The sequence below is a fragment of the Caloenas nicobarica genome, chromosome 3 (assembly GCF_036013445.1).
Source record: "Caloenas nicobarica isolate bCalNic1 chromosome 3, bCalNic1.hap1, whole genome shotgun sequence".
Classification (NCBI taxonomy): Eukaryota; Metazoa; Chordata; class Aves; order Columbiformes; family Columbidae; genus Caloenas; species Caloenas nicobarica.
In genome coordinates this window covers 56,775,948-56,797,335 of record NC_088247.1, presented here as the reverse complement: position 1 = coordinate 56,797,335, position 21,388 = coordinate 56,775,948, and the positions used below count along the sequence as shown (strand labels likewise).

The 21,388-nt window shown below is 40.4% G+C and overlaps 1 protein-coding gene across 2 annotated transcripts in view; it reads left to right on the top strand.

Moving 5' to 3' along the window:
- The first annotated feature begins 2,081 nt into the window (after positions 1–2,081).
- Positions 2,082–21,388, top strand: part of ECHDC1 (ethylmalonyl-CoA decarboxylase 1) — a 41,253-nt gene continuing 21,946 nt past the window's right edge. The window contains exons 1-4 of one of the 2 annotated variants that reach the window (XM_065631693.1): positions 2,082–2,156; positions 9,660–9,881; positions 14,939–15,081; positions 19,854–19,906. In XM_065631693.1, coding sequence (XP_065487765.1) covers positions 9,662–9,881; positions 14,939–15,081; positions 19,854–19,906 — 416 coding nt within the window. In that variant the 5' untranslated portion in view covers positions 2,082–2,156; positions 9,660–9,661. The remainder of the gene's footprint in view (positions 2,157–9,659; positions 9,882–14,938; positions 15,082–19,853; positions 19,907–21,388) is intronic. The other variant, XM_065631694.1, reaches the window with a different exon arrangement.

Sequence of the window (21,388 nt, the reverse complement as noted above, 5' to 3'; positions counted from 1 at the left end):
TCATTTATTATCCAATAATTCCCGAGATCTAAGCCTAGATCTGTCATCGGTTTGTTCCATGGCTTTGAAAGGAGTTTGTAAAAATAGCACTAGGGAGCTCTGTATCTATTGGAATTCAATATTTCAGTCTGACAGTCTTGGATCTGAGAGTGAGGCATTGCTCTTTTAGCCAGTATACTATCGCCAGCTTCTGGGTCAGTGGTGGGGAATGGGAACATGCTAAATAATTCAGGTGGTGACCTGGCTCTCTCAGGGCGGTACTGCTTTAGCAATGCAAGGAGAAAGTGCGACTGAAATCAGTGAGATTGTTTGCACGAATAAGAATGAGAAACTATTTTTTTCCTTTTATTTTTTTCCTTCTTTTTTTTTCCTTCTTATTGTACAGTCGAACATGTAGCAACCAGTGTCACCATCCTGCTGGAAGTTACAACCCGTAAGTAATCTGTAGTGTCTCTTTTCAAAGAAGATCCCATAATCTGTTCGATTTCCTACAGTCCTCATTCTGCACTCTTAGTATACCTTATTCTAATCATCATGTCACAGAATCATAGAATGTCCTTAGTCAGAAGGGACCCACAAGGATCATTGAGTTCAACTCCTGTCCCTGCATATGACAACCCCACAGTTCGCACCATGTGTCTGAGGGTGTTGTCCAGTCTCTTCTTGAACACTGGCAGGCTTGGGGCCGTGACACCTCCCTGGGGAAGTATATGATACAACACAATAAAAACAAAAATCAGGCAAACTGTTGTTTATGGAACTGAGTGTCAGGTTTGTGCTGCTTTCACTAAGTGCTGCTAGGTGGCAATATGTTACCTAGAAAACCAGCATCACTCCCCTGTATTTCGGAGGTAGCTGGGATGTGTCTGGGCATTGCTCTGCTTGGAAGGGGACAAGGCCTTGGAGCACGACCTGGTGAGAGCTTCTTCAGTTACACAGATTTCTAACTTGGTGCTGAGGTTTTCCAAAAACAGGTTTTCCAGGACAGAATCCTACTAGGAAAATCTCCCCTCTGTGAATCCAAGACAAAAAATAAGAGGCAAGCCTGCCGCTTTGCAATATTTCTGTTTATACTAAGAGTGTTGTAATAAGGGAATGAACCCTTCTGTTGTATAAAGATGTCACCTGGAACTAGAATATTTTGTATTCTCAGAGGATTCTCTTAACCATACAAAATCAAAAATATCTGTTCAGAGTGCAAAGATCTTGTTTTTCCGAAGGTATGATTAACTGAAATCCTCTACTTGTTCAATCATAATATTTAATCAACTAGACCAACCTCAGGACATTTGTATTGACGGTTGGGTTGAAAAACAGCTTTAATAAAGGTGGAGAAGATGTATTTCCAGATAAATCTTTCAGCCATGCTACAAATACTTAAAACTGAGTCATCTTATGTATATTAACAAGAAACTAGTAATATGGACTGGCTTGTATTTGCATATTGCTTTGAATACACAAAGTAATCTGCATTGAAACAAGCATTTATTTCCCTCGATCTGGCTCCTGGCATGGCAGCCCGTTTTTGCAACGGGGGAAACCAGCTGCCATGGGAAATGCAAAGAGAGAAGGGCTGTGACGGTGCCATTTTATGCCAGCTGTAAATTTACACAAAATTACAGTTCGAGGATTACTGCCTTCTGATGCTGGGGTAGTCTGCAGCTGGCTTGACACTCCGGCCCAGCTGCCAGAGCATGGGTGCGGGCGAGTAGCTTTCTAGCAATGCAGGCTATTGGAGCAGGAAACAAAAATAATAATGACCTGCTTATGTGGGACTTAGCAACCTGGTAGCTAACCAGCATCTTCCGCAGCAACACGGCTTAAATTTAGGCCGAGTTTTCAGTGCCCAGGCTCACCCGTAAGAGGATGTGGCATGGTGAAAAGGACGCGGCCTCTCCACTCTTGTTCAGGCTGCCGGCCCCGAGTCAGCTTCGGGCTCGCAGGGGCTCGATGTTCTTTTTACTCTGCTCTGCCCCGGGGCTTCCCCGGCACCCGCTGCTCCCCACGGCGCAGGCCGGGGCCCGGCCCCCCACCCACCCGCAGCCGGGCGCCGTCGGCCCGGCCCGGCGCGGTGGCGGTTCCCGGCGGGGCCGCTTTCCCCGCGGCACCGCCCGCCACTGCCCGACCGGCGACGGGAAGGGGAGCGGTGGGGCCAGGTCAGTGGCCGCCCGCGGTCCTCCGCTTCCCCCCGGCCAGCCCGGGGCCTGCGGCGCTCGGGGGCTGTTCCTGGCGGCTGGCCGGGACCGCGGCGGGGAGCGAGCAGGGCCTGTGCGGGGTCCAGGGCTGCTGCGGGGCCCTGGGGCTTGCGGTGGCGAAGGGGAAGGGCAGGGTCGGGCCGGGGCTTCGGGCCGAGGAGCGGGCCCGGGCCTGGCGGGGGCAGCGGCCGCGGGGGCGGGCGGGGGGCGCGGTGCGGCCCGGTCCCCGCTGGGCGCCTGGAGCAAAGGCGAGGCGGCCTCGCCGCTGCTGGAGCGGAGGTTTCTGCCTGAGCATTTTATGTTCTTGCTCGGCCCGGAGACCTCGGGTCTTATTTTGGGAACAGCCGGTTATTTCCCCCTTCGGTCCCACTCGGCACGGAGCCCTCCCTTGGCTCTTGATTTAGAGTACATACATAAAAACCGGCCCGTGCCAGGAATGCTTGCCTCGGTCAGACCAAGTGCTGCAGGCGCTTTCTGGGCCTGGGCATCGTGTAAGGTCATCAGCAAGAAACCTCTGCTGGGGAAGGAGTTCCCCCCTCTCGCCCTCTAGTCCTTGCTTTGTTTCCAGGGTGCTGCCATGCGGGATGCCTTTGATTCCCAAAATTTAGTGTGTAGAGTGAAGGTGGCACAGGCCATCCTGGGGTGCTGCTGCTGGTTTCCTGTGCCGCTATAGGGGAGCCCCCGAGAATGGCGCTGCGTGGCCAGTCCTGAGCTCAGGTGCGGTTCTGCTGTTGCCGTCAGCAAGAGCATTTACTGGTGGTGATGCTAAGGAGAGCGGTGGTAAAGAGCAGTGTACAAGGTGGAATTCAGAGCACTGCACAACTACAAAACTTCTGTACAGTTTTCAAGGCAAATCCGTGGGAAAGCATCAGTATTTGCGGCTGCAGCTAGAATGAATTCATCCTTACACTTTATGGTTTAGGATTTGGTGATCAAAAAGTGACCAATGAGTTGGTTGTGGTCTTTTCTGTTCCTGTGAAGGAGCACATCTGTTCATTTTAAAGGTGTCCAGAATACACCTAGTGGGCAGTGAGCTTTATGTGAAATTAAAAAGTGTTTTCTGTCACTGTTACAGTGTCCTTCACTGACAGAAGCAAAAAACCCTCTTTAAATTAAAGCATTAAAGAATAAAGGGCCTATGTGCTTTTTGCAGAAGATAACAGATTCTTACTCTCACCCTCTGCTGTGAAACTCAAGATCTTGTACTCACCATGTGTCCAAAGCCAAATGTTTTTAGGTAGTGTCCTGTGTATTTATGGAAAGACTTCTTTTGTAAGCTGTTTTGCATCCTTGAATGCCATTATTTTTCACTGGACTTGGGTATGTTTCTTTGTGATTTGTTTACTAGGTCTTCGAAGTAATTAAAATGTGTTTAAAAGAATATATAATTGGTTAGGAACAGAGGGTCAATTCATGTCTAAACCTTAGCCTGCAGAGACCGTTAGAAAATACAAAACTAAACAAAGAACAAATAATTTGGGAAACACATAGCTTTCTATCTCTGGAATTGAGCTGCTTAGAAACAATGAAAAAAAGCAAGGAACAAAGAGGTAGAAGCAGAAAAGAGGTTTAAAGGATAAGCCAACTAAAAACTGAAACCACAGAGACTTTTTTACTTACAATGTTTAAATGGCTTTTTCTTTTCATAATTTATTTAACATGTGCATGATTTTAAGACATTTTATTTAGTTAATGTGGGCATCTTCTCACTTCTTATTCACAGCTTCTGGACAGGTAAACATTGTTTCTAATGCTGACATCTAGAAACTAGGAAGCCCAAACTTTTTGTTCTTTTCTCAAGAGTAAATTAGAGGCTAAAAAAACCCTGTCCTTTTTAATACCAGCTACATCTAAAGTCTATTTATAGAGAAGTCACACTGAATTGGAGGGACTAGTGATCACACCTAATTTGTCTACCATGTGGCTACCAGAGACCATGTACTAAAACTTTGAACAGGCTTCAGCAAGTTTGAGAGCCACGACCTCTAGAGAAGGGCATGAGCTTGAGGTGGCTTCTGTTGAACTTGGTAGAAATTCTGCTTTGTGTAGAAATGCCATAGAGGAGGTGCTTTTTCCTTCTTGGGGAGGCAGAATTTCCCAAGGTTTGTTTAGTTTCTGCATTTGTAAGTTACGTTTTGTCAGCAGGTTTTCTGCTGCGGGTCCCTTAGCATGTTTAAGACCTGCTCGCTGCATTCTTCCAGCTGAGGGAAAGTCAGCTGGAGAGGTGACTGCCCTCAGCTTGCATCAGCTGGTAATTATTAGAGTGGGAAGAACTTGTCAGGTCAGGTGTTTAAGTTAACCTAACCCACGCATCACTGAAGGAAGGGAGAGAGATGTGTAAGCTGGTGAGGTAGGTGGAGGCCACAGTAACCTTCAAGTGAGGGGTGGTGACAAGCAGTTGGCAACAGTGGCCTGTTGAGCCAGTGCTGGGGAGGAACCCTGCAGGTGAGACCTCCCTCCTACACTTTTCTTGGGTCTGAAGGCAGGATCTAGTGACTTCACTGTGAGACACATCTTGATTTGTGTCCAGGCTGGCCCTCTTTGATCTTACTGGTTCTGAATGCCTTCTCTCTAATGCTGGAATTTTTTTTTTTTTTTCTTTCCCCCACAGTCACCTACCAGCCCACTATCCTAGATTCTAGTCAGTTGGTGTTAATGATTTTCATTCATTTTCAACCTACTTTTCTCTTTTTTTTTTTTTTTTTTTTTTCCCTACAGATGGACTATTTGCATGCTTTGGTTATATTTCTCTTTCACTCTCTGCTTTTTCATCTGCCTTCACGTTGTAGGGTCAGTTGTGCTAGTCCTCAGTACTGGGTCCACTTCCTTTCCATTTATTAGTCAGTCACTGCAGGAACCCAGTGAAGCATCCAACAGTCACGCACACTGCTCTCTAGTACAGATGAATGCCTTCTGCAGTGACTGGTAAGGACACACACACAGGGCTGAACCGTGAATCATCTCATCATCTTCAGTTCACATCTTCTATCCTTCATGCCCTGTGTTTGCACTTTGGTTCTTGTCGCTGAAACTGCAGCTGCTGCGCCTCTTCATCAAGTCAGGTTCTCCTGAGCTTCTTGACCTGTCAGATGCCTTTGATGCCTTTGGCGGTGTGACAAAAGTGCCTTTCTAATTTTTTTTTTTTAATGTCATTTGAATATTTTCTCCCTGTGATTTCTTTTGTGGATTTTGTATGTTGGATCCCTTTATTTCTGCTACACTTTATCTCAGGATGTCTTAATCCAAAACCAGAAATGCAAATGCAGCTGGTGTTTTTCTGCAGGTGACTGGCAGGTCTGTATCTGCCCATCACACCTGTCACGTCCTGCCCCATGTCCAAGGGCACGCTTATTTCCCTGATGCCTTGAAAACACATCCCTGTACTCTCTTCTCCCTGTTTTCTTTTCTGTGACTTGTGTCAAAAATTCAGGCACTATCTTTGGGTTGGAATTTTCCCTACTCGTGTATTTTAACGTGCTGATCATTTCTGTGTAGCTGCTCTGTCCTGTGACATTTATTGTTAGTACATGCTGCTTAGATGCTCGTTTGGGCTCCTGATGTCCATCTGATTTGCCTCAGTTCTTCTACCTATCCAAGAAGTTGCTACCTACATCTCTTACCCATTGCTCTGGTCAGCTGTCTTTGTGCTCACTACTAATTGCAGCTGGCAACATTGCTGGAGGTCACTGTTTGACAGAGTGTGTTTTAAGAGAAAAACTGAGGTTGCAACAGAGTATTGGTGAATGGCAATGGCTGATGTGCTTGTTCAAGAGTTGGGGTTTATTAGTTTACAAAAGAATCTGCTTGGTTAGGGAGTATTGGTGCTGGTGTTATCTCTATTATTATTTTTTTTATTAACATTGTGAGAGCTGCATTTTAACTAGGCAGTTACTAGAGGCTTTCAGAATGCCTCTGAGACATAAACAAAAATACATGTGTGCATCTGCATGTAGATATATATATTCTTCTTGCATAATTTATCATTCCTTTGATACTGAAGTGGTGACATTTAATATGTCCATATTAACCCACAGTCGGCTAGCCCACAGGCAAGGGTGTTACAAAATCACTTGAGTGCCGAGTAGGATTTAAACTGTTGTTCTATGTGAGAGGTACAATAACTGTGGAATGAACAGCTATTGATGTCCACACTATGGGCTTATCTTTTAGTTATCACCAGTGATACGTGAAGCTGTAGCACTTATAAAAACATTTGGAAGATGCTGATTGCCCACAGTATTTGTTATTCCTGTGCTGTCAGAATTTTTTTCCCTATAAAAAAATGCATAAACTGTGTGTGCTGCAGATGTTAATGGGTAGAGCATGTCTGTTTTTTTTTTACATTAGACAGAGACTTCATTTCTGCGTCTCTAAATAGATGTAATTATGTTAAATAGAAAAATCTGAAAAATTTAGTGTAATAAATGTTTTTTGGCTTGTCCTACACCATGGCGCAGGTTACTGCAACATCTCTCTCTTGCGCTGCTTTCACTTACAGTACAAAAAAATCATTTTCCGTCATGCCATGGATTGCAAGTGCTCCATACTGATTGAAATTTTGAATGTTGTTTGTCAGAGATCAGCAGAAATCCCTTTAGTTAGAGAGAGCTGTGGCTTAAATATCATGCTTTTCCTGAGTGGCTAGCTTTCTCAGACTGAGCTGTTAAAGCTCGTTTTTATTAAAAAAGTACTAGGTACTGACCGATACTAGAAGAGATGGTTTTAAAGAAAATAATTCAATGATAACACCTTGCATGAGTCATTAATCATGAGTCATGATCAGCAGGCAATGATGTCCAATTTGTTTTCTAATCCCGTACTTGCTGGTGTTCTTTATTACCATAGTGATAATATTAAAGAGCTGTTAATGCATATAACCACGCAGTTGAAAATGACAGACTTTTTTTGGTGGAATAAAATTTCCATATCTTAAGTCTGTTTTGCTCTGTACATTTTTTGATATGAGAAATCTAGGTAGTATAAATGTGATCAAACAAGTACAACTTGGCAGGGAGTTAGGTTAGCAGAACAGACTTTTAAAATGTATTTTTGTTCTTTGCTTTCAAGCCAATCATTGTGGCTTCCTAGAGAATTAAATTCAGTCTTTCTTCTTATGAGGGCTGGGGAGGCTTTGTATTCATTAAAAATTGTGAGCTAATTGTTCAAGCTATACTTTGCAACAAGAACCTGCACTATCCATGTTTTTAATGTTTGTTCTCTATTCAGCAAAAACTAGTAGGTGGATGGAAAGTTTTATTGCATGAATGTGTGTTAGGGAATCACTACTGCATTTTTAGAGAAAATGGAAGGCCGTTTCTCTTCTGAAAGCCTGAATATAAAAAGAATCATTTAGCTAAGAAATTAGCTTTTGAAACCTGCTTTCACTCTTAAATAAAATTTTACTAAGAGAAGCCATTTTAAAAGCTCTAAAAGGTGCTGGCTGAAATGTTGCAGACAATATTAGAATGTGCATAGAGAGAGAGTGTCGGGATGCAGCAGCTGGGTGGTATTATTTATGAAGTAATGAATCTTGTATTCAGTTAGATTTTTAACTTGATTAAATTTTAATGAGTTTTATTAGTTTACACTTAAGTATAGAGAAGTTGATCATGACATTAAAACCTTGAATTTAGTAAGGAACTTGGAAGACCCTTCAAAGTGTCTTACCAGATGTTGAGAATGATCCCTTTACCTATTCCAGTGTATATGACCTTACAATGCATAGATTCGTGTAGGCCTCACTACTTTCTCTGTGTTGAACTTGTGAGATAGTGCTGTATTTATGAATGCGATGTGGCGGGACAGGTATGAATCTACTGGCACGATGCATGCTCCTCCACATCCCATAATGTGGTTGCTGTGCAAACTCCTCCATTTCAATGAGGATTTTATCTGCCCCAACAGCAGCATTTTCCACTCTAGTGAGGGATGGTGCAGCTGGAGACGAGATAAGTGTACACCTGACAGGATTGTTCACTACTTTCCTTATGAACTAGTTGTGTGTGCTTTTTTAATGTTTCTGCGCTTGCTCATGTCTATATAATATGTTAAAAATTTCCACCCGTAAACTGTAAGATGCCCTGAACACAGCATTAAACATAGCTGTCACCAAATTCTGGGTTCACCTTAGAAAAACTTTCCAGGAGCTTCTTGTGAGTTTTGGAAGACTCTTGTTGCTGCTAAATATGATTAAGAAACAAAGATGGTCTTTTCCCGGTTCTCCAAAAAATGAGCATCCCCCATGTCTTCTGAACAGCTGTATCCATTGAAAAGGAGGCAGAGGAAAAGCTAGGACTAGTCTAGCAAATTGCAAGATTTAAATATAGCAAACCTTTTTCTGCGTCCTATGGTGGTTCTTTTGTAATACTTCCCACTCCAAGTGGCTTCTAGATGACTTCTTTTTCAGATCAGCAGTCTCCGGTTCAGGCTTTACCCTGTTTCTTTCCAATCTCTTGTCGGCCACTTTCTCCAGTTGTTCCTTTGCCAAAGTAAATAAAGCAGAGAATAATATTTGATAATGACTTCCTTGTTATTTCCTGGTGTACGTGCATACATTGCAAGGTGGAAATGGTGGAGGAGTAAGACATGGGTGTACAGGTACATAGAAATAAACTAACAACATTGCGTAGCTGTATAAAAGGCAAGTGCGATGCTCTCTATATGATACTGTCATACACTTTTCGTCCTTTGGGGCACTGCACAGGTTCTGGTGCTCGGTGCCCAAGTGAGATTAGTTTGAAGTGGAACTGGAATGACTGGAAAAAGCATATATAGCTACCAGCGGCTAGGAAGTCTAACTAATGTTAAGATGGAGTGTGATAAATGTGTTAATGGAATTAGGTGACAGGGAATGGACAGCAATATAGGAATGGTCTTTGGTTCTTAATTTTTGTGTTCCTCAAGTATTTATCTTAGAAAGGTCTTGTGGTGCAGTAGTTGTTTACAGAAAAACAGGAGATTCTGAAAACATCCAGACTCTGAAAAGCAGGGGTTTTGACAGCACTTCTCCTCTAACACAAGTGTGGGCTTTTTTTGTTTGTTAGTTTGTTTTTGTTTGTAGTTTGTGTGTGGGTTTTTTTTTTTTGGGGGGGGGGGGTGGTGGGCTAGAATATTAGTACAGAGTAAGTTGGTCTAATGGAATATGTAAGCATCTTGCTACAGTTCTTTTGCCTCTTTGATATTCTGCATCCAAGTACTTTAGAGTAACTTTTAGAAGAAAATATTTTAAAATATGCCATATCTGTCTTGACTACTAAAATAACTTCATAAAACTCCTTTTATTAACTTTGTGGAAGTAGATTCAAACTAAGAATTTTGCAAATACTACCTGCTGTGATTTCTGTAGGCTTCTGTGATTACGTCACGTTTATAGTAGTTTCTGCTGTCCTGCTTCCCCCTGTCAGAGGACTGAGGTGGATCTTGAAGGAAATTTACTGATTTTTTTTTTTCCCCGTTTCTTTACAGAAATGGCAGCTTCTCTGTGGAAGAACTTACTTCAGACTACAAAGGAAAGGATACTACAACAGAGAAGGGCATCATTGTATGTTGGTGCTCATGGTTATGAAGAAGAATTGATAAAGAAGAAACTTCAGCAGTTTCCTGGTGGATCCATCGACCTCTCCAAAGAAGACAATGGCATCGGAATACTTATTTTGAACAACCCGAAGCTAATGAATGCCTTTACAGGTATTAATTAGGTGATGGGGTTACTGGTTGTTGTTTGTTTGTGGTTGGTTGGTTTGGTTGGTTTTGGTTTGTTGTGGTTTTGTGTGTTTTGGTTTTTTTTCTTTTTCTCCTTCAGTTACCCGTTTTAGCATTTTGCCTAAACAAAATGAAAAACTGTGCTTTACCATTCCTTAGTTAAAATAAAAATATAAGTTTTATTCAGATGTGCATCAAATGCGCACTGCTCTGAATAGTGGCTTTGCCAAAGATATTATGAGAATATAAGAAATTCTCAATGTCACAAGGACTGTCTGGGAGAATGTGCCTCTCCCTGGGAGAATGTGCCTCTCCCTTTTTTTTTTTTTTTTCTTTCCCCTCCAGTCAGCACAGTTCTGTTGCTGTGCTCTTTCTTGTATCTCCTTTTCTTTTGCCTCTACTGCTCTAGAAATGTATAGGGTATTTTTGTGGGGTTGGGAAGATGCCTTCTTTGTTTTGTAGGTAGTGTAGAAAGGGTGAGTTTACTTCTTTGTTCTTTACCTAAAGCCTTCCGTGTAACTTAAGATTCTTTAATCTGGTATTTTCATCACCCAAACTGGCTGCTTCGTTTGCCTTATATCTTAAATACCAGTGACTGGTTAATGAAAGATCAAATGAGCTGTGTATTTTTAGCTGTTGCAGATCAGGAATCTTCTTAATATGCTTTTACACTGGACAATACTTAGCTATCAAAACCAAGTGCCCTGTTTGATTAATCTTGTATTATGAGAGAGGCTTTCATTCTTCAAGATAGGTGTATTTGCTGTCTCTTCTTAGCTGTCTAGAATATTCCAGTTTGTGCTGTTCTCTTCAGACATAAGTGGCACAGGTTCAGGGTCTGCATCTGCCTGAGCTTAAGCTGTGCATAAGCCTTTACTGTAAGAATGTCTTTATCTCTTAATATTTTGAAACTGATACATTTATGTCATCTTGTTAATTTCTTTTTTTTGCTGTTGTATTTTCCTACCTGGCTCTCACTGTTCCTTTGTTGTCAGCAAATTTGTTTGCAATCCACTAGCAAAGCATAGATAGAGCTGTTTACATGGAGGATGTCAGTCTGCTCCTTCCAGTAATGATTGTTAGCTGAAAGGAAGAGAACCTGACAGAGCAACAGAATTAGTGGTAATGCACCTAGAAGTCTCTGCAGTTTCTCTTTTGTTTCCCTTTAAAAGCTCATGTATAAAATCATTACCTGACTCAAGAAGTTGTAGCTAAAAGATGTTAGCGTGGAGGGTGTCCTTCTGAATGGCTCCCTGTCAGCATACATGTTATTATACAATCATAATTACATAGTTTCCTCTTTTTCTACAGATTTTTTTTTTTGATTTTTGTCTCAAAATAGTTCTGTATAAGGTACAGCTTGTAGACTGTGTGCTCTTAGCTTGTTTGTTGTGGAAGCTGAAAGAAGCATGAGTAATGAGATGTAGCAGCAAAAGGAGAAATGACAGGTAAAGCCTAGTCTGCTGTGGAGATTAGATGTAATACAAGTCAAATTGCTTAAACTAAACTTTCATAGAAACAACTGTGTTCTCTGTTTTCTAGGTGCTTGGCAGAAGGAGCTCAGAACCGATTTGTTGAAATGCTGAGCAGTTGCAGCTGCTATTTAGGCCACTGGTAGCTGTGCCATATAATGTTAATGTACTGAAGTCATATCACACATCTCAAGTTGAGCATCCAAAAGTAGCAGATATTTTCTCTCTAGCTCAGTTAGTCATCTGTAAAATAATCTCTTCTTTCCTTATAGGACTGCTGTGAAAATAAATTATTAGTGCATATGAATTAAATGCTCTAGTAGCAAAGAGGAGCTACAAAAACCTGTGAGGAAATTAATGGTTCTGTCTTTGTTGCAGACCCTGATTAGCATGTAGCAAATGAGCCATGGGATCAGGCAGTTCTGTTTTATGGTAGTGTGTAGAGCCCTGTAGAGAGCAGTACTCAATTTTGCAAGGTAACAGGCACAAAAATTTGCTCTGGAAAATCTTACTGTGGCAGTTCAAGAGATTACTGCTTCTTTCTGCTGTGCACCTCTGCCAGAGACTTTTGTTGTTACAGGAGGGAGAGTGGGAGCAAATTCATGCTGGCCCTTTGGCTGCTCCAGTGCATGGTATGGCATATTAATTTATACTACTCCTCATTTTGTTCTAAAATTACTGTCCGTGAACTGTAGTTGCTGAGGAGCTAGCAAGCACTTGATTCTTTTCTTTTTGTTGTGTATCAAGTAATACCCTTCAGGAGAAGAATGAAAAGTGATGGGATGCATAACCCCTAAATTGCCCCAGCAGGACCTGGTTGACTTCATCAGCCAGAGCCTGTAGATAACCCTCCTCAAATAAATTCTGTTGATTCTCTGTCTCAGAGCTTCTGGATAGTGGCAGATGTGAATTTATATAAACATGTATGCTTCCTTTAGAAAGCTGCAAACCATCATTAAACTGTTGAGAGAAATCCTATTTGCCAGGCATTTACTTTACACAGCAGCTTTTTATCTCAAAGGAATTATGTTTATTCTAAGCTTGAGCAACTCATGTAACCAAAAGCAGAACAAAACTGTTGGCAAATGGCTAATGAGCAATGTGGAGGTTGTTATGCCTTTTTTCTCTTCTTAATTGGAATCTGATAGCCACCTGTTTGAAATGGTCTCTTTGGAAACAAATGCTAATAATGTCAGTTTAAGCCTGGTGGAACCAATTTCAGCAGCCCAACCTCTTCCTGAACTGAAGTTGAACTTAATTTAAAAGAGAAGGAAGTCAGCCTGCAGAAATTAGATAATAATGGTGATAATTTTATGTTCTAGAATTGACATGAAAGCACTTATTCTCAGATTATAATTAAGATGCAAACAAATTACTATTCCAAGTAGATTTAGTTATTTGAAGAGCATGAACCTACTGGTATCAAATACTGAAGGACCAAGATTGGCAGAATGAGGATTTGCTTTAGAATTGGGACCTCATCATTATATCGAACATCAGGGACTGTATCTGTAGGTAAAATAATAGTTCACTGTTGTCAGTAATGGAAGGGATCCTCTCCCAAGCGGACAGGACAGGCTCTGGCCAGTGTCTTTTGTCCCCTGCTGTTGCATATAACTGGCTCGTATGGTTCCTTTTTGTAAACTCAGTTTTCCGATTAACTAGATTTTTGGCTCATAATACTCTGCAGAAGGACTCTTCAGTACCTCACTGCTTTGACTATTAAAAGCACCACAAACAGTGGTTGTGCTATATCTTGACTCTGGCAAAGCTTGGATGCCAGCTGAAATACTTTTACTGTAAGAAAACTTGGCAAATATGCAAAAAATGAAACCCAAGGGGTTGATGCACACCTGTTGAAACAGCAGCGTTTGCAGAAATGTTGTTGGGTGCATTGTCAAGCTGGGAAAACATTTCAAGTGAAGACCCACAAAAATGTAATCTAGGCCTAGTTCTGCTCAGTATTTTCATTCATGGCTGGGATGAGGGAATAGAAGACGAGCTGCCAAAATTGTCATATGACCCCAGATTGGGAGAGGTTGCGAGAAGTTTATTTGGAGTAGAAAAGTAGAATTCAAAGTGATCTTGATTTAACTGCTAAAAGAGCTCAAGATGAACAAGGTGAAATTCAATGAAAGTTAATGCAATGTGCAACACACAAAAAGCATGACCCAATTACAAATATGGAAGGGAAAGGAATGGTAAAAGTGCTGGGATTTCTTAGAGGATCATAGTCTGGACCTGAGAGTGGAAAAAAACCAACACGATGTCATTCTGATATATAATATGTAATGTCCATTTAATTATTGCTCTCCTCAGGAACGTTATCAAAATGTGCTATTTCAGTGGCTGAGACAAAGCCTAAGGTGGAAGCGCTTGACTGAGAATTGCTTTTGACCTGGTGTTGGGAAGCTTACTTCATAAGGAACTGTAAGGAAAACAAGCAGGAAGGGGAAAAAAAAAAATCTACCTGAGGATGGTTGCTAAGAGGCAATTTCAGAACAAGATGTCTTCTTTGCATACAGGCGTAGGGTCAAAAAACCAACGCTCTTGGCAGAAGAGTCCTTGAGGGTATTAATCTAAAGCACATTTCTATCTGAAGAAGACAGGCCTATCCATCTAAATTCTTATCAAAGGAGGATAAAGCTGAGAGTATCATCAGCCTGTATGTGGGCTGCTTTCTGAAATTAGTTTCTGTAAATGTTTTCTCTTAGGAATATAACTGAACGAGAGTCATAGGCATTCAGAGAGGAAGAGCTTTAAGTTAATGCTGGGTAAGCTCAGCTGGTGTGGAAGATGCTTCAGTCTAGGACAAGCTCTGCAAACAGGAGTTTGTAGAGTTCCACATCAAGCCTTCCTGATGAACATGTTGTGAACATACGAGAATACTGTGTTTAAGCTAGAAGTAGAAAGCTACTACTGTACAATCCCTACATTTGGAGCCCAGGATATGCTTTGTAAAGAGAGCCTTTCTAGAAAGGTACCAGGGAGGGAATCAGGGGTGTTTTAGAATTATCTTTTTTTATTCTCATCCTTTCAAAAGATAAAAGGCACTTTGCTCCTATTTTCAAATATATCTTTATTTTCTATTGATTGAATGTCTTTGGCCTCCAACATAGTTTGCTCTTCAGCCTTTTTTTAGAAGTTTTTATTTAAACATTGATTGGTCGTACCTTGAACCCAGCTTGCACATGATTGATTTCTGTACTTTGCCAGCTCTTTGATCAGGGTGAAATAGCAATAACATCAAAATGACTAGATGGACAGAACTGGATAGATACATGTCCTGAATGTGTGCAAACGAGTAAATCAGGTGAAGTTTATGTTTGCCTCCTTGTGTGTTTGTTTGTTTGGCTTTGTTTGGTGAGTGTAACAAATTGCAGAATATGCTTCAGAATTTCAGGAAGTGCATCTTTAAGGAAAAAACATATGTCAGTGCTTGTGTGTGGGATTTAAGGTGATGCCCATCACTTAATGATACATTACATTTTTCACCACCAAAATCAAGTTAAGACATAGTGGTAATAATAAATTCCTGTTAAAAATTTTGCTTCTCCCCTCTTGTAACAGGCACAATGATGCTAGGACTGCAGGAAAGGGTAACCGAGCTGGAAAACTGGAAGGATGGTAAAGGCCTTATCATCTATGGTGCAGGAAACACCTTTTGCTCAGGATCTGATTTGAATGCTGTTAAAGCAATATCCAACTCCCAGGTAAGTAGTGATACAAATAAGTTTTGAAGAAAAATAAGCTTTCTGATATTCTGAGATCCCTTTCAGATGGAGGTGTTGCACTGTCCCCCGGCTGCAATTTTACATGCAAGTCACAGAATAGAGCTTTTAATGGTTCAAAAAATGCTGGCAGACCCTTTAAGCCATGGCTTAAGTGTTATTGTAATTGATTCATAACTCTGAATTCCTACATCACATTTTCTTTTTAGCCTTTTCTTTTAAAAATGTCATTTCAGTTTCTCAGGGCAGCATATGGTGAATTTACACATCAAATAACTGGTACTTCAGTAGTTTGACCTTTAGAAGCAGGATACAAATAATAATTTCTCATATATTATGAAGTCAAAACCCAATTTAAGCAATACGGCTGCTATTACGGAAAGGTTTCAATATTGTCAAAACAGTGCTTGGACCTACATAAAATGGAAGAACAGATGCAATTCTTTTGCTGTAGAGCTTTGGCATTGATCTTGTAGTGCAGTCAGAAGAGTTGTGTGTAACTATGGGGCTGAAGGGGTCAGGGTTTGGCGGTTTTTCACTCGTGCCACCCTGTCTTGACAACTTTCATATGCGCGCAATTCTTTTTGTGGGTTAATATGTCATTCTTGGCAATGTGTGAAGTAGGACTTTGTCAATTACAGGGGAAGGGGCCTTCCTGTGCTGCTTTTATGTCCTGCTTTGCACTTGTGGTAATGGGCATCGTGGTGCTTTTTTGCGGCCACTTCAAGTTTCAGGATTTAACCACACAAGCATTCAAATGAACATTCCAATAAGAACACCAACTCAAACACTGATTAATTTGATATTTGTCATTAGTGATGATTTGTTTCTGTTGATGAAACAAACTACCATAAAAGACCACAATGTCTTAGATGTTTCTGGCCTGATAAAATAAATAGGACGGTCCAGTTTTCAAAAGGTACAGGTGGCTTTTTTTCCTTTGTGGAACACCATGAGAGGTATGCTTTTCATAATATGGAGACACCATGCTTTATAGATATAAATGCTTTTTAGTGAGTTTTCATTTGGACACTTTATGAGCACTGGTAATTTAAAAATATAGATGTATCTGTGATTTTATTTTTAATTGATTTTTTTAAAAAAATCTGAAATTTTCATCTTATTTCAGCATTGCAGCAATAGAAAAGGAACTGAAACTAAGCATGGGCCAATTCTTTTCTTGTCTGTAGTCATGACCTTCCTTCAGAGTTCTGCATTCAGTAATTCTCAGTGATTCTGCTTCCATACAAATTACTTGGAGCCACTGCAGTAGCAGAGTGGGCTCTTTTAAGGATTAGGGTCCATAAGAGATACTGGGCAGAAGGCACTGTGTGGGTATTAATTATAACTTTGTTGAAAATTCTCTGCAAAGAATCTAATTTCATGCCAGTACTGAAATATAAGTCTAAGAGTGACCAGAAATGCTCCAAGAATAATATGATTGCTTTCTCTTTCTTGGGAGAGTTCAAACTATTCATCCTGAACTGAGGGTTTCTTTGTAATAGCCAATTCCTAAACCATCTGTTTCATGGGATTTATTAGTCTTTATTTAATAAAACTTTAATAGAATAAGGAATAGCATTTGCTGTTCTTTAGTCTTGCAGAACCCTGCTCTCTAACTCACTGCAGATGATAGAGTTTTGTCTGGTTTCAGGTTAAAAGCACATTAGGTTAAGTTTTCTGTCCACAGGGATCCCTAAGGCAAAAAGAAGTGAATAGCTTCGTGCCTGAACCAGTATGTTTTTCCTTCATTTTTTGCAAGGCTGCTTTAGCCCATAGCTCTTAGTAACTATAGAAAACACTTTTATTCAACCAGTTGATTGTGGGAAGATCATATTTTTCAAAATCTAGGATACACTTTGCCTGTCCCTGTGGTGCAAGAAAAGCAGACTAATGACCAAGAATGGCGAAGGATTTTCATGCCCTCTAGTGGCTCTTCTTCCTCCTCTTCCTCCTCCTCCTCCCATGTTCAGTTTTTCCTAACCCTGAAGCAAACCTAGGTCCCTTGCCTGTTCTTTGGCGAGTTCTAACATTATGTGACCAAACCACAGAAAGCAAAGGAAGAATGGAATCTAAAAAAACCCCAAACCCAAAAAAGTTGGTTTTGGTCTTTGTTTTCCTGTCCTTGTAAGCCTGGTTCCCAAGACCAGGAACCTCATTCTGGAGTGAGACTTGAAGAGCTGGCTAGCCAAAAAGCAGGAGAAGCTCTTGAAAGGACAGCTGAGAGGAAGGAGGCTCGAAGAAGATATTCACTTGCCTCAGTCCCTGTTTTGAAACCCTAGGACAGAGATTCCCAAGCTGTAAGCCATGCAGGGAGGACTTTGGAGCAGTTAGAGATGGTCTGGAAATACTATTCTGGCTGTACTGAAAGTGGTTTCTCAACTCTTGCAGCAAGAAGAGCCAGGAGTACAGTTTTCTACTTCACAAAGGTGACTTTCTTCTTCCCTGCCTCCCCCAGCCCCACTACAAGCTATTAATCCTTCTGTATTTAGTGCATACTGTATTTTACTTCACTTTCTGCGTGTTAGTTTTCTTCTTACTCCAAGGACAGTATTAAGACTGAAAATGTGATTATTCCACTAGACTCCAGTGAGCACCTCTCTTATTCAGATAAAATACTCTGACAGTAGCTTTATTTTTCTTATCAGGAGGGTTTGAAGGGTATGCTAGCCGAGACTCAAGTAATTGTGATAATGGTTTTTTTCAGGGTGTTTTCTGTGCAGGCATTTTTTCAATGTGATACCAGTAATCTCTCTACCACCTGAGAATATAAAGACCTTTCTTTTTGCCTGCTCTGTCACAACTGTGCTTATCAAGCTGGTCTGTTGTGGCATTAATATTTAATTACCATTTTGGTATGAATTCAGATGGGCAGTTTGAATGCCAGGACTCTGCTGTGATGAAGTGAAAAATTAGTTTTTCTGAAGAGCTTTTTTGCAGCTTCATCCTGATGGTTGTAGTGTGAGAACTGTGGAAGTCCATGCCTGAGAACTGGTACCTTGTATGTTTGTGTGGTTTTGAAATCTTCTTCCTGATTAGAAGTGCTAAGACAGATATCATGGAGGATTCAATTGTTCTTTAATTTGAAATGGAAATGTTGCTGCTGGTCTTAATAGATGTAGGAGGTTGCGTCAGTGATAAATAAAAGCCTCTTTGTAAATCAACATGTGCTGAAATTTTCAAGCAGACTGTTAATGTAATGAAACTGAATTCACTGGTTGCTGTGTAGCGATTGCTGTGGCAGACAGAGATCTGTCCCTAAACACCCTAATGCTGGTTGGCATTGGCCAGAGTAGGTCTTGAGAACGCCTGAATAAATGGACAATAAATCAAGTGAAGTTGACCTACTACTATTTCAAGGTCCTATTCCAAGATGTGCTGAAGACTTACTGCATATCTTTTCTTTCCCTGAGGTATGAGTCAGAAGCTTCTAATTAAGGCAGATTCTTTAACTTGCCAGTCCCTGTAAAACTGTGCTTTAGGAATTAGTGAATACCAATGAAGAGATGTTTGTTTGTTCTTTTCATTCCTACCATTTGGTTTTATTGGGTTTTATTTGCTTAGTTGTGTGTGGTGGTTTTTTTTAAATACATGCTGAAATTGTTATGTACTGGTTTTTTACTTCTACAATGTCCAAACTTTTTTTTTTTTTTTTTTTTTTTTTTAAATCTGGATTAAATGGCACATGTATAGCTCAGTGTGTTAATGAACATGGTCATACTGGGTCATTTAGTCTGTCATTTGTCAAATTCCTGGTTGGTACTGAATGCCTGAGAAAGAATATAAGGACAGGGAAGGCAGATAGATAATGATTTTGCTTTCAAATATTCTCTTAGTCCTCAGCAACTTGTGACTAAGACTTCCAGAGCTTTAGGTGTTTACCTTGTATTTAACAACCTTGCGTTGATTTTTCTGTCATGCGTTTATCTAGTTCTTGAATTCGTGTAGTCTTTTAGAGGTTGCAATGCCCTGCTGCGAAGTGTTCCACAGTTTAACTACATGTTGTAGGGAGAAATACTTGTTTTGAACCTAGCAGCAACTGCTTTTATTTGAAGCCCCTTAGTTCTTGTTCTGGAAGAGAATGAAACAAATGTTCCTTATTCACTATTGTTTGCAAGCTGATGTAAAACATAAAGGAGGGGGGAAAGAAGAAGAATCTTCTTTCTATGGGTTGTGGGGTTTTTGGTTGGTTGGTTTTGGGGTTTGTGTCTGTGTGGTTTTTGTTGTGGTTTGTTTTTGTGGTTTTTTTTGTTGTGTGTGTAGTTTTGTTTTTTTTTTTCTGAAATGCTTTTGGCCCAAACAATTAGAAAAAAAGTACCTGGTGAATTGTATCATGTCTAAAAATTTATGAATTTGGAACAGTAAAAAGCATGCAGTGCTCTGTGGTCCTATACAGACTTTTACAGCTCAGCTTTATGGGTGTTTAACTGGCAGTGAGAAGAGGAAATTAAGAGGAAGGGATGTAAAAATTCACATCATAGAAATTCAGTTTTGCAATGACTTCAACAGTGGCTTCATTATAACTGAAATTAATATAAATTGATTGAGTTCTGATTTATTTTTTTTTAAACCTGATTTATACTAGGATTTCTATTTGTGCATAGTGGGGTTGTGCTGGAATTCAGGCAAGATTAACCAAAGAGAAAAAACCCAGCTAGAGTAAATATAATGAATACTCCTGTCTACTCCATTTGTGTGTTTAATTGCTTCACATTAGGATCACTTAACATTTTTTAATTTCCTATTCTTTGTAGGATGGGATGAATATGTGCATGTTTATGCAAAACACCTTAACCAGGCTTATGAGGTAATATATTTTATTTACCCTTCTTTATGAAATAATTATAAGCATTAGAATATGTTTTGGCTAAGTCTTTAACAAGATGTTTAAAGTTAAGTACATAGTTTTAAGTATGTTATTCTGAATTGCAGACCTTGTATTTGTAGATGTTAATCAAGTAGGTATTTATGGATTTAAATTAGACCTTGATGGTTTTCAGCTTTCCAGAGATTGGAAGAGAAAAAAATGCTATAGGCTTAAATGTGGAGGGCCAGGAGATACCTAGAGGTAAGGAAATCAAGGTCTTCAGAGTTTCTGAAGCTGATTTCTGTAACTCGGTAGAAATCGGTAGCTCTTAAAAAATAAGCAGGGCCAGCTTATGCAGCCTACGCAGGTAACATTTATTTAATATATTTATTTAATCTTCCCACTTCATAAGAGGAATGTATTCAGTTCTACCATCTGGTACTTCTGAAAAACATTTTTCTCTTTCCTTTAGATTTAGCTTCCCTTAAGAAATCACATTTCTATTAAATCCTTGTGTGGTAGAGCCTGTCTTTTTTCTGCTCAGAGCTCTTTGAAGATAAATATTCTTTGCTTTCAAATAATCTAGATGAGAAAGTGTTATGAGTTAACATTATTCTGTAAAACTTCCCAGGAGATTGGAGACTTAGTTAGTAGTACTGTAAGGAATCCTCAGGATCGGAATTATTCCATTGGTCTCCATATAATCAAAATTGATGGGGCAAAGCAAAGAGGAGGAAGATGTATGAAGATTAAGTTCTCACCTCAAGTGTCTCGACTTAGAGGATGTTGAAGCTGTGGTTCAGGGGGAGCACTCAACTGCTGCCTGGGGACATCTGTTGTAGATGGGATCAATCTCCCTCGGAGGGAGCTGAGGCTGACTGTGATCCTGAAGGAGGTGCCTCAAATGGATCAGTGTGGATGTAGGGGCACTCAGACCCATATCTTCTGGTTCCCCATAGATGACAGAAAAAATGAGGTCACCCTCTTCCAGTGGGTTCACTTGTGCTGTGTGTTGTATGAAGTGTGCTGCAGCTGCTAAGTGAACTTGGGCCCTGAGAAATTGTCATTGCTTCTGTTAAAGTAGAAGTAAAACCCAGCCATGCAGTTCTTTGTGTCCCTTTCTACTGCTTTCTGTAGTTTACCAGCTCAGTGTAGGGTCTTGTGTCACTGTCCTGTCATTCCTTCTTGCAGATAGTATTTTTAGCTATAATATGTAGCATGTATTTTTCATACATAGTACATGGTCTTTGATTCCATTTGATACATCTGTCTTCCTGTTTCGTTTTGGGATTCTGTATGAATTAAAGAATAATCATTTTAGCAGAAGTGGAATTGGTATTGCGCTACTTATCCACAGATATGTAGTTATTTGAATGAGTTGGAACACTGTATTCTTCCGATCTTTTACTATAGACATGGTTTGCTTGAATCCTTTTGTAATTTCTAGAAGACTAAAAGCATTAATTTTGGTTACAAAACTCT